The sequence below is a fragment of the Vigna radiata genome, chromosome 1 (assembly GCF_000741045.1).
Source record: "Vigna radiata var. radiata cultivar VC1973A chromosome 1, Vradiata_ver6, whole genome shotgun sequence".
NCBI lineage: Eukaryota > Viridiplantae > Streptophyta > Magnoliopsida > Fabales > Fabaceae > Vigna > Vigna radiata.
Window position 1 is genome coordinate 14,829,863 of NC_028351.1, and position 12,923 is coordinate 14,842,785.

At 32.0% G+C, this 12,923-nt stretch overlaps 1 protein-coding gene across 2 annotated transcripts in view; it reads right to left on the minus strand.

Annotated features, from left to right (window-relative positions):
* The window catches only part of LOC106775151 (FH protein interacting protein FIP2), a 16,083-nt gene extending 8,956 nt beyond the window's left edge, over positions 1-7,127 (minus strand). For both annotated transcript variants that reach the window (XM_022785441.1, XM_014662223.2), the window contains exons 1-7: positions 6,973-7,127; positions 6,739-6,848; positions 5,883-6,017; positions 1,901-2,056; positions 1,692-1,775; positions 1,020-1,066; positions 867-940 (exon numbers count right to left, since the gene is read on the minus strand). In XM_022785441.1, coding sequence (XP_022641162.1) covers positions 867-940; positions 1,020-1,066; positions 1,692-1,775; positions 1,901-2,056; positions 5,883-6,017; positions 6,739-6,848; positions 6,973-7,021 — 655 coding nt within the window. In that variant the 5' untranslated portion in view covers positions 7,022-7,127. The remainder of the gene's footprint in view (positions 1-866; positions 941-1,019; positions 1,067-1,691; positions 1,776-1,900; positions 2,057-5,882; positions 6,018-6,738; positions 6,849-6,972) is intronic.
* Between the last annotated feature and the right edge of the window lie 5,796 nt (positions 7,128-12,923).

A 12,923-nucleotide genomic window follows, 5' to 3' on the forward strand; every position in this document is an offset into this window, starting at 1 on the left:
GGGGTGTGGGGGGTAATTATAGGAGACTGAGAGTTTATGAGAGGAGAAGAAAGAGTTAGTTAATCTAACTGTCTTAACAGTTAGAAAAGGCACGGCTGTTTGTATACTTTGTACAGGATTTAGGATTCGTTATTCCTGTTGGGGGAGGTTATTATTTCTGTTAATAATACAACTTGTATATTTATTTCTGTTAATAATACAAACTTGTATATTCATCAACTTGAGGGAAAGTGTCAAAATATATTTTAGGAAACTTTAAATATTATTTCCATGTATTTAATTTGTTATATTCCCTGTATCTTGCTATTATTACTAGAATAACAATCCCACAATTCCGTAGAATAGGCTGCTCATTCAATAAGCTCTTGTATATTTATCCAATGCATGTAAGGAGACAAATAATAGAAAATAATATATTCTCTCTCCTAAATTTAAGAGGTCTAAATACCTATCAAAAACAATATGCTAGGTATAAAAAATAGGGAATTACATATTACCCCAAATTGCACTGTGGGGTATCTTGGAATCAATTCGTATAGGATTTAAGTTAAGTTGATGAATAGAAAAGAAGTATCAAAATTTGTCATTGCGAATTAAAATCATGAAGGGAAACTCTACTACAAAGCTATAATATTAGAGATACTCTATGACATGACAGTTATTAATGAAAGTTGGGGACATAATATAGTTCTGACGATATTGTGATGTTTTGATATAGCCCCATGGGTTGATCGATGTAGCCCACTCCACATAGTGCAAAAAGGCTTGGTTGTGTTATTGTGTGTATTGGTAGTAACACTCGTATTGGTTTCAGATATGAGAATTGATAAATACTAAAAAGTACATGAAAATAAAATACTTCTCACCTTGTAGATTTGCACTCTGAAGGCATGCACCAGCTAATAAAGCACCACGAAGGTTTGCCCCAGTAAATTCACATCTTCCCTAGGCAAGAGTAAGAAACTTAGAGGCCTGCAAGTATATGTGCAATTGAATGTAGAGTTTTCTGAGTAACTTACTCACGCAAAGTTGCATTGTGAAAAATGGAGGCCTCGGCCTCAACATCCTATGAAATTAAATACACACAGGAAATATTTATTGTTAGATATATTGCATTTTATGTTAATTAGGTAAATATAGACTTTTGATATTGATTGATATTGGTAGATATTGTTGATAGTGGTTTTTAACAATATCTTCTATTTACCATATTTATGTTTGGTTGTCATATATACTTGTATCATTCTTCATTATAAATATATTACTCTACGCATGTTTTAGACATAAGGGAGATTAATCATATACCTAATTTTACTATATTCAATATTTTAAATTAAAATTAAATTTATATGCTGAAGTGATTAATAATATAGCCAAAATATGCATTTTTCTAACTAAACAATATAAGCATGTAGTGTCACAAGTTTTAAAAAGTTATCAAGAAAATATCGTGGTGATAATGATAGCAAAACAATTTTTTGCCCACTGTTGTACTGTACATCATTTATATCATTTATATTGGGAAGTTAAATATGGGTATTATTGGTTTAGTCATTTAAAGTGGAATTATATTGTCCTCAAGCAAACCGGGATTTTATTTCAGATCTAATATGCAATGTCCAAATAGGCCGGATCTACTTTCTAAATTAATAATACCCAAGTATTGTGATTCTGGAGAGAACCATACTTACTCGAAACTTTGCACATTGAAGGTTTGCTCGTGAAAAGAACACATTTTTAAGACAAGCATAGCTGAAATCTACGTATGATAAATCCTGAAAATTCATAATAATATGACAAAGATAGTATCAAGATACCAGACATATTATCCAGAAACACACAACTACTTTATAAGTAAACTAAGATACTGCTAAAAAACATTCTAGGTCCAAGAAATTACCAGTTTAGAGAGGTCAAGTCCAGAAAGATTAACCCCTCGAAGCCTTACTTTCTCAGATTGTATACACTTGATGATGTCTGTACGAGTCAACTCTGTACGGAACTCATCAACTTCCTTCTTTTCATTGAGGACAGCATGTATTCCATCTATAAGCCCCTGAGGTTTACCAAGTGATCACGGTTATAGGGTTTTAAAAAGGTCTGAAGTTTCAGTTCCTTTTCCATTTCGTAAAGTAATTGTGAGTAATCTAGGCAGAAGGAATATGACAGATTTCAAGTTTGACATATAGAAACACACATACTCTCTTAAAGAATATAAGGAAATAAAGAATTATTTCATTTGTTTCAATTACAGAAATAAATGTTGATCTTATATAATCAGAAACATTGCTATAATTATAAGAATAATGAGTTGATCCACATGTATTATTAGGAACTTTATTATTTATTTCTGTATCATAGATTCGTTATCAAATGATGATAAATTTTCTCAATTTATTATATTGATTCCTTTATCTCAATATAATTAAAGCATTCGTAATATCTGAAAAATGTACTGTTTCAGCTTATTGTTTCTGTCTTCCCTACAGTTTAACATGGCATATAAAGCCCTTTTCAAAATATTGTTGGTGCCAATAGACCCACCATCTCTTGGGCAATTTTTATTTTGTGAACCTTTCCTCCCAGGTATGCTGTCATTGTTCCAATGCCCTCTCCTTAAGTTTTTTTATTTGCTTTTTCTCCTCAAACTTTCCAAAAAAAATGCATTCCAATACCACATCAACCTCCAAAACAAATTTTCTCATCTTTTCTATCCATGTTAGTATTGAGAAGATGGATGAGTCTAATAACTCACTCCAACCTATTTCTCATCCTCATGAGACATGTAGGCATGTGCTCTATATACCAATGACCCATAACATTTCTACGGTGTGTCAAAATCTCTTAACACTTGTTACTCCAAAACATTGAGGGTTCTATGTCTACTTATATTGGGCGGCTTCATGTTGTTTATATGATTTTAATGAGCTCCTTCCACCATCTGCAAATGTGAAGAAGGAACTTGAGAAGTACATTACGTTCTTTAAGACCTTGGGCCTATACAGTTTGCCATGAGTATGTTGTACCCATGATCAGATTTTGGGATCACTAGTGAATCTTACTATCTCCTTGGTATCATCTACACTCCTCTAAATTTCCCGAGATAAACATCAATACACAAATTTCATCTGCAGGAGAAAACACTACCTTTACATGAAAGAGTAATAATTAAAGATGCTATTGCACCGGTAATTCTAAAAAAAATTGTCCAAAATGTGAACATTGCCATCTCTACAATTAGTAGGTGTTGAAAGCTGAATGGGCAACCCCCTCATCCACACAATATTTGCCAGGCATCAATTACTGAATCACCAAAATGATCCATCTCCAACAACATTTGAAGACTTTATCAAATGGTGTGTGACACTCCAATCCGTAAGTAGCATTGCTGCGATGACACACAGTGGTAATCCATCTACTTGTCTCTCTCAATCTCCCTTTCTTGTTCCCTAGGTTATTAACTCATGCAACTAATTACATATCTAGTGATAGTTCTTCTTTTCTCCTTTTTTACTAATGTTGTCAATTTGCCTTCAATAATTATTATTAGTGGTTCACAAAAACGAGCTTGCAGCTTTGGTAGTACCCAATCCCTCTTATCCCCTACTGTTTGACCCTTTGTTACGTCCCTAATTTTTCCCTTTCAATTTATTGTCTATGACCCCATTGACCCAATCCCATGATATTATCCTCACACTCAATAAAAGCATTGTTATATTATCCTCAGATGTGAGTCAGTCTATACTATCTCCATCCAATAGCATTGGAATGTACATCAACAATATCTCCAATGATGATTCATGCACAATTAGGACATATCGGGCTAACAAAATTGGAGAAGATGGTGTCAAGTTTAAAACATGTTCAATTATTGATCTTTTCTTCAATCTTAACAAATGAGTTTTGCCTTCTTTTTCTTTAGTTCAATATGATATTTGGGGTCCTTCTCATACTACTACCTGTTTTGGTTTTAAATATCTTGTTACCTATATTGATAACTATTCTAGATGCACTTGGATTCGGTTAATGAAGAATTGATCAAAAATGTTTTCTATATACCAAACATTTTCTAATAAATAAAAAATCAATTTGGTATACCCATGTGTTTTTCGTAGTGACAATGCTCATGAATATTTGTCTAACCAATTTCGTTAGTTTAGAGCATCCAATGATAACTTTCACCAAACAACATGTCTTCGTAGTCCTTAAACTGGAGTAGTGAAAGACAAAATCAAACATCTTATTAGACTACCTAAAAGCTTTTTCTATGTAGTCATCTTCCTCATCATTTTTGGGGATACTACCCTTACGACATGTCATGTCATTAATTGGACGCCATCATCTGTTCTTAATGATCACATACCCCACTCTACCATTTTTCCTCGTTCCCCTTTATATAGTCTTCCTTTACGTGCTTTTGGTATCACATGTTGTGTACACAACCTCACACCTAGTCCAGATAAACTTACTCCCCAATCATTCAAATGTGTTTTGGTACCACATGTTGTTTACATCCCAACTTAGTTGATTCTTTAAGAAGATCAAGTACATATTTACTTTTGAAGATAAAAGCCCCCTTTTCAGAATAAGCAACCAATATTCCAAGGAAATACTCAAGTTCTCCTAACTCCTTCATATCAAATTAGACCGCCAACTTTTCCTTCATAGTCAATTTCTCTATTCCGTCATCTCGTACAAAATCATACAATGGAAAATCCACAACCAGGGGAACCACCCCAAGAGCCATTAGCTAGAAGAATAAATGAAGGTTGGGCCTCTACTGAAGATAGCAGACCCATGAATCTATTTACATGGACCACCTCTTAATGAGCTTGAAGATTGGACCAACCCATTTATAGAATAGGAATACACTGAGTTCACACAACAATTTGGTGGCTAAGGTGGCACACTTTGTATCAAACAGATTTTGGTTTATTCCTAAAGCTACTAGTCTTAAAGTCCCTGCTCTCAATAATGCAATCTTTGTTTTGAGGATTTTTTTTACGAACACCTAATCAAGGATTAAGAAGAAAAGATCATTCCAACATTTTCTACTGTAGGATTAAGAAAAACAAAAAATGCGAAACTAGATTGGTTTGGATGCAATACTAATGGGGAGCTAAAGGTTCTCAAGGTATATCTAGTTTTGGGAGTACCTTTAGAGATCATCATGCTTCCATTGTGGGTGATTTCTTTTAATATCTTGGTCTTGATAGTGCCTTATATGCAGAGATGATGGGTGTGATTCTTGATATGGAAATTGCTATCTACAGAGGTTGGAATACCTCTAGATTGAGTGTGATTCTCAACTTCTTATTCAGGATTTGTCCATTACTTCTATTATTTTTTGGAATATTTGTAGTATATTGATGAATCGTTTTTTAAACAGTAATATTATGTATATTCACCTTTCAAATATTCTTAAAGAAGGTAAGCAATGTGTTAATAAACTTGTTGAGTTTGGAACTAGTCCTCACGGTTATACTTTGTGGGTAATGTTGTTAGCTTCATTTGTTCTGAGATTTTCAAGGATAGATTTGATTTACCCTTTATAAGGTTAGAAAATAGTGGATCAGGCTTGGTCTGTCCACTATCTTATTTTGTATTTTCCGCTTTTTATAATATTATGAGGTGCCACATATAGACGATGTTCTTTGTGGTGCCAACACAATTGGGATAACAAACAGTACATTGATGCCTTAACCCTCTCTTTTTTATTAACAAAACTTGGAATGGTTTTAAATTCACAATTACAATCAGAATATTGCAGTTTCAAAGTACAAATGTAATTTAAAACCAAGTCGTCTAAAAGGGTATAAATTTCAACTTCAAAAGCAAAAATTGATAGCAATCACATTCCAATAAAACATAATAGTGCTTACAAGTAGCTGATAGTACTCAGCCTCCCTTAACAATTCCGAGTACTGATATTCTTCAAGAGTAGGCACCACACCATCCCTTAACCAATTGAGAATGTGCCGAAAGTGTTTACCATCCCTATCAACAAACACATACCCCTGCATCCATCGCCAGTTACAAATTCAACCCATAACTAAGATCAGATACACAATTAGACAAACATGAAGAATTTTAATTTTAACAGTGATAGAGCATGTATGTATGGGGAACCTTTCTTCTTGAATTCAGATGTATTATTATGAAAAAAAAAAAGTTGTATTCGTAAATAAACTGGATAAATTGTGTTTATAGAATAAACTGGATGTTTGGAACTTCAGCTGTAATTTAGTAAAAACCTGCTTTTCCAAAACAAATAAGTTGATTTTGTGAATTGGAAAAGTTAGTAGTTTATGATTATTTTCTAACAGTTTTCACATTTTCAGCTTCGTTCATGTGAATACTATTTTTCATAAATAAAAGCTGATGTTTTTGTTGCATCCAAACGAAACTATTTATGTTAAAATTACATTTCAGCATCCAAACAAAAAGCATGTTATGATATTATTCAGTTGTAATAATAATCGATTACGGACACCCTCAAGGTGAAACGCCTTAGGTCTTCAAATCATAGCCAAAATAGATTTAAATCACTACATGTTGAAATACGGTATATTCAATCTCTGATCCTGTTTTCCATTTGAACTTCTCCAAGGACTAATCCCACCGCATTTCGACACCAAAGCAATCAATTTTAATAAGTATGGACTAAAACCAATCTTAATCAAATATTAAGAACCTTAAACACATTCTAACTTAATAATAACAACAAATTGCAATTACCTTGTCAGAATCTTGGCACAGAGTGTGGCGGCCACTAAACATGGCGGCAAGCATTGAATCGGGCTCGCGCTGTGTGAGAGTGTCGGTGGTGGTGCAGAATTTCTTGCCTCCTGCGAATACAATCAATGAAGGGAAACAGAGTGAGAAAATGGCGTCGTGTTGAGAGAGAAATGAAGGAAGACAGAAGGTGAGAAAATGGCGTTGTGTTAAGAGACAAAGGAAAAGAGGATGTACCGATGTTGAGGCGAAAGACGGAGGATAAATCGGATTGGAGGTTCTTCATTGTAGCGAAGTGAAGCGCAAAGAGAAAGAGCTACAGCCACTTTAGTGTGTTTAGAATTGGGACGGAAGGGCATGATTAGAGACCGTGTTGGTCACAGAAGACAAAAAGTCAGGATATTTTTTATGTTTTTACTACTCATCGTTAACATTTATTAAGAGACGTGGAAAAGATAAATCCAAAATGAATGATAGGGTGATTATAAATTATTTTTATTTTCTCTTTTTCTCTTGGGAAACAAAGACCATAACTTTATTTTTTTTATTTTCAAGTTTAAATTTATTTCCTATTTTAATTTTTAAGGTTATATTTTTATTATGATAATAAAAAAATATCGTTTTTTTATAATTATTAAAGAAAATAAAATATAAAATAAATAATTTAATAAGTTTATTCTCATAAGTAATTAATTAAATTTTAAAAATAATTATATGATTTAAAGAATAAAATAATAAAATAATTTATATTAATAAAAATAAAAAACAACAGGTGATGTTAGAAAATAATTATAAACAAATTACAAAAATCATTTTTTTAATATATATATATATATATATATATATATATATATTTATATATTGTGAGTCCCTAGAAAATTTTAATTTAGTAGAATAATGAAAATGATGAGTTAATTTAAATTATAATTTTTGAGATGAGTAAAATAACAAGTTTTATAGATTATTTGGTTAAAGTAATTGAGTTAGATATGAAAGTGATTAGATTCAACTCTTATCTCAAAGATAATTACGGTTTTTTTATTAGTAATGTAGTTTTTAAGTACTATATATTTTTTTAGGTATCATTATTAAGGCTTATAGTTGAAGTAATAATTTAATTAGTGTTTTTTTTAATTTTCTTGTTTATGTTTATGTTGGTGTTGTAAAGGAACTAATGTTGTTTATTTTTTATTATGAGATTATGATTGCTTATATTTATACATAGGATTTTTATTAGTAATGAAGTTTTAAAGTATCATATATTGTTTAGGTATCATTGAGTAGTCTATTGGACAAAAGAAAAAAAGTAAACTTTTTAAGAATTAAGAGCAATAACATATTAGTGAAATATAAGGGTTAAAGTTCAAGTATTAATTTAAGTAAGTGGAGCTAAGTGTTTTTGTTTTTTTTTTTTGTGTTTGCGTTGGGGTTGTAAAGACAACTAGACAACTAATCTTGTTTATTTTCGTATGTATTGTGTTGGAAAAAGAATGGTTTAGTTTCAACATCAAGATAGAGGTGAATTGGTGAAAATAAAAAATTAGAGCCTTTTCAAAATCTTTTTTAGAGTGTGCAAACTTTTCAAAAGTTTATTGAATTTGAATGAAAAAGATAAATCAAGTATAGTGCAAAATAGTTGACTATGAAGAAAGTAAAGTCGACTTGAAAATAAAGAGTTCAGGGATAGAAGATTCAAACGCAGTTTTTATACTAGATCGACCAAACTGCCTACATCCAATGTCCTTCTTGTACCTGGAAGCAAATGCACTGTAATGATCAATGCTTTCACAACAACGTTTCTATAGAGACCTCCACGTCAAAATATAAAACACCCTGTAACCCTCTAACCAAAATATAGGCATACAACATCCAAAGAGAGATCTCCACGGTTTTCTTGATGAGTTCTTGGAGCTTCACACAATCTATCAGAGATCAAGATCCGAAACAATAAAATGAAAATGTTAGAATTATCAAAAGTCTCTGTGTAAGACAGAATCACGTCTATTTATAGTTTTCTATAAAACAAACGCTCCCGTAGTTGACTTCACTACTAATACAATCGACTTCAGTCAGACAGTTATGACACTTAAAACAAATAGTAGCAGTCAGACCAACCAAATTGATTACACATTTAATTCAGTTGACTAGTAATTAATGCTTGAACAAAGCATTGAAAATATAGTTGTTATAGTTCACAAACATCAACAGGAATTCAAAACCATAACTAACAAAGTCGAGTAGCATGCGCATATAGTTGACTAAGTCACTTCAATGCAATTTTGAAAATCTTTCTTACAAAATTACTCACAACACTGCTTTTGAAAATCTGTCCAAACTCATGAGTTTTAATCGACTTATTTTATAATGAAGTCGATTTAAACTTGCAGTTTTACCACACAATATAAGTTCAACCAAGTGCATGTGATTTTCTTTTTTGAAACATATGTTATGCAATCACAGATGATATCTCATGTAGAAAAACAGTGAATATGCACACATATACAAAATCAATACAAACATGTTCTCCAAGAATTCATACACAAGAAAGTTTTGAACATGTAACACATATCAATACATGTGTTATTAATAACGTATTGTAATCATCAAAAACCAGAAATACTGTGAGATTAAGGTTTAGCTAAACCAATGCTTCCCTTATCAAGAATCTCAACATATAGGATTATGATTGATTATATTTGTACATTTAATTATGTGTGATGGTTTGTTTTATTTGTTAGATGTCATTCTCAATGAATGATTTAAGTTGAGAGATTATATCAAGTTTTAGATAACAAAAAGTATGATGGAATAGATTTTAAATTATAAGATATGTATTTTTGAGTGTTTCTTGTTTAAGCATTTCCACTAGGTGCCACCGTGGCACTGGAGACACTATCACAAAATTGTTAGGTGTGATTTCTGCTTTGTTGTTAATCGTTCGATCAAACTGAAATTTTGACAGATATTTTTTAACATATAGGTATTCACTTTAATCATTGGGATGGACAATTGGATACTTGTGGTTAGAGAAAATAGTTACATAGTGTGTTATGTTTTAATTTTCTCTTTTTTGGTTCTTCAAACTTGAAGAGCATTATTAATTTGAAGTATTGGCTAGTTTTGAGACTATTATTTGTGTTTTTGGTTTGACTTTAGAATAAAAAAGTGTTTATTGGTAATTTGTTATTGTTTAACTCAAATGGATTGTGGTGAAAATTGAGTTTAAGAGTAATGATGATTTTTAAAGAATTTTATGATGGAAAATTAAGGATTTGAGTTAAAGTATGTTTAAGGTATAAACTTATGGTTTTAAGTAGGATTAATGTGTAAAATAAGTTGAACGGAATCCATTTTAACAAAAGGATATTGTCAATGTTATTGGACTACTTTGATGATGGATTATTGAGTTCTTATGGTAAGATATGACATGATTAATGTAACACTCCAATTTTGGGATGTCACTTTTAAAAGTGAAAATTTAAAATTTTTTAAATAATAATATTATTGTAGAAATTCAAAATCGATAAATCTTTACAGTTCAAGAAAAATAAACCAAAATTCCAATTTAATTACAAAATAAAACTCCAAATAAAATAGTTTATTCAAACAACCATAAATTCTCCAACTCTCTCAATCCACTAATCGAGCTATACAACATCCAAACTAACTCCGTGATCATCTACTCTCATATAAAAACGGACATTGTAGGTGTAAACCACAACCACAACATGTAAGGGTGAGCTAACAGAAACAAGTCATATAAACATACATATGTATTAAACATCTACTTGGAATGAGATTTCTGAATAGTACATATCTTCATACACCTACGCATATATTCACATGACATCACATACATTGCCTCAAAACAAATCATTAACAACCACAATATCAACAATAAAAGTCATCAACATATAACCTTACAATTATTTTGTCAAAGTAACCAAGTCACATCCAAACTCACTCAATCAACCATAACTCATACTCAATTTGTCTGATACCATTCACTATATATATTGAATCATTATCGGATTACTCGCATATACCCATAAGGTCAAGTGTCACCTCCTTCCACTCTCTTAAAGAGTTTCACCAGGCCAACACATTTTACCACACCATTAGACAATGACATTTTCCACCACTCTCTCAAAGGCTTCACTAAAAAGTACACCATTTTCCACCATTCTCTTAGAGCTTCATCAGGCAAGTTTAAACTTCTCATCACTCTCTTAGAGCTTCATTGGGAAAGTATACGCTTTCCACCACCCACTTGGAGCTTCACTGGGCAAGTATACATCTCCCACCACTCTATTCTAAAACAGCTTCTCCGGCCAATAATCACTCCCCACCACTTTATTCCTAAAGAGCTTCATCGGGAAAGTATCAGTGCTACTCCCATTACTCTTCCAAAAGCTTCACCGTGCACCACAAACATAAACTCAATCCCAAGAGACTTAGACATTATCATACTAACACAACCACACAACAAAGCCATGCATATCACACAACAATGAGCAATAATAACCAACCAAAAACATAAGTCAAATAACAATAACAATCATCATAGAATACTTAATTGTACTTCATTGAATATTTAATGAAAACCTATAAGTTGACTTAGAGGAAAACTTGACGCAGCTCTAACAAGAGAATCAATATAATTTTTTTTTTGTGTATTGTAGCTTATCCCACAAATGACTCGAGAAAGCAATCTCTTGTCTCAAAAGCCTTCAACAAACGCCATCATCCCTAGAGAATTACCTCCTACCAAACTCCTTAAGAATGAGTTTAAGTTGGTGATATAAATGATCTTAACAAAGTAATGTTTAAAAAAAAACACAACCAACTTACATGTATAACTCATATTACTATCAAATCTATAGTCGCAAAAAGAGTTACAAAAACACTATTCAACCCCCCTTCTAGTGTTTTCTCGCAACTTCACCTTCCAACACAAACAACAAACACATATTGGAAGTCTTCAACAAGTAGGCTTCTAAATTATCTTTTGTTTCCTTTTCCAGCTATTATTTTTTGTCTTAGCTTGTCTTTATTTAGTCTATTATATATGTAGCCTTCTTTGTTCCTAATGTCCACTTCTAATTTATATAGGATGAAGTAGGTGGATGTGTGTAATAGACAATCTGCACAAAGTAGAGTAGATATGCATGCAGTAGATATGTACTTTCTCTTATCACTTTTGTTATTTTTAAACGTTGAACATTTAATGATTGTTCAAAAAAACAAAGTGTTTTTTGTGTTTCCTACTATTCAAGTAAGATTTGATCTATTAAGCTTGCACTAATATACCAAGCAATTGATAAAATTTTCACCGTTGGATAAAGTAAATCGTTTGTCACATGCTATCATCTAGTATATGTAAATGCTTTAGATTTTTCTCTGTTCTATTCAGCAAGTGCGTTTAAATAAATGTTTTCCATCACAAGATTTTGGAATATCATTTGAGGCTTTAAGCGTGCTTTTCAAAAACTTTGTTTAACACTTTTATCCACTAAGACATATTGAGAGTTTAGCTCATGAATGCAAAATAACGTCATGACATTGAAGCATGACCTATTCACTAGAAATTAGTGTAAAAAGCTAAGTGTTGTTGTGCACGAATTGTGGTAGAAAACCGCAAAATACATACAACTAGAAGAATTAAAGGAATTCAAAATTAAAGTACGGAGTAAAAGTATATTCTGAGAAAAGAAGCCCAAGAAGAACGACATCAAAAAAGGAGGTCCTCAACACCCTCCACTAAGACCACCCAAGTTTGGCAAGTACACCCCACTCAATGCCCTTGTGACACTCAAACACTAACGAGGACGGGGAGTGATCGACGGTGCAAGAGGCACGAAGTGCGAGAGGCACAAACAAAGAGCGGCTCCTGGCAGACTTCCAATGGAAGGGGCACATGGAAGAATCGAACATACACCCGAATGAGAGGGATCTAGAGATTGTATAGGTATGTGATGAGTGCATACTTATGCCCACATTTATGTCTTAAAATTGAAATTTTTGATGAGATATTTGTGCTTAAATGATTGATTTAAAGTGAATTTGTGACAATTGGATTTANTGGNTTTGGGAATTAAAGATGCTTAAAATGTGATTTTTAGTTGCATAAATTATTTTGGATGTTCTAATGTTTATTTGTGCAGCTGAAGTTAAAATTTTATTCATTT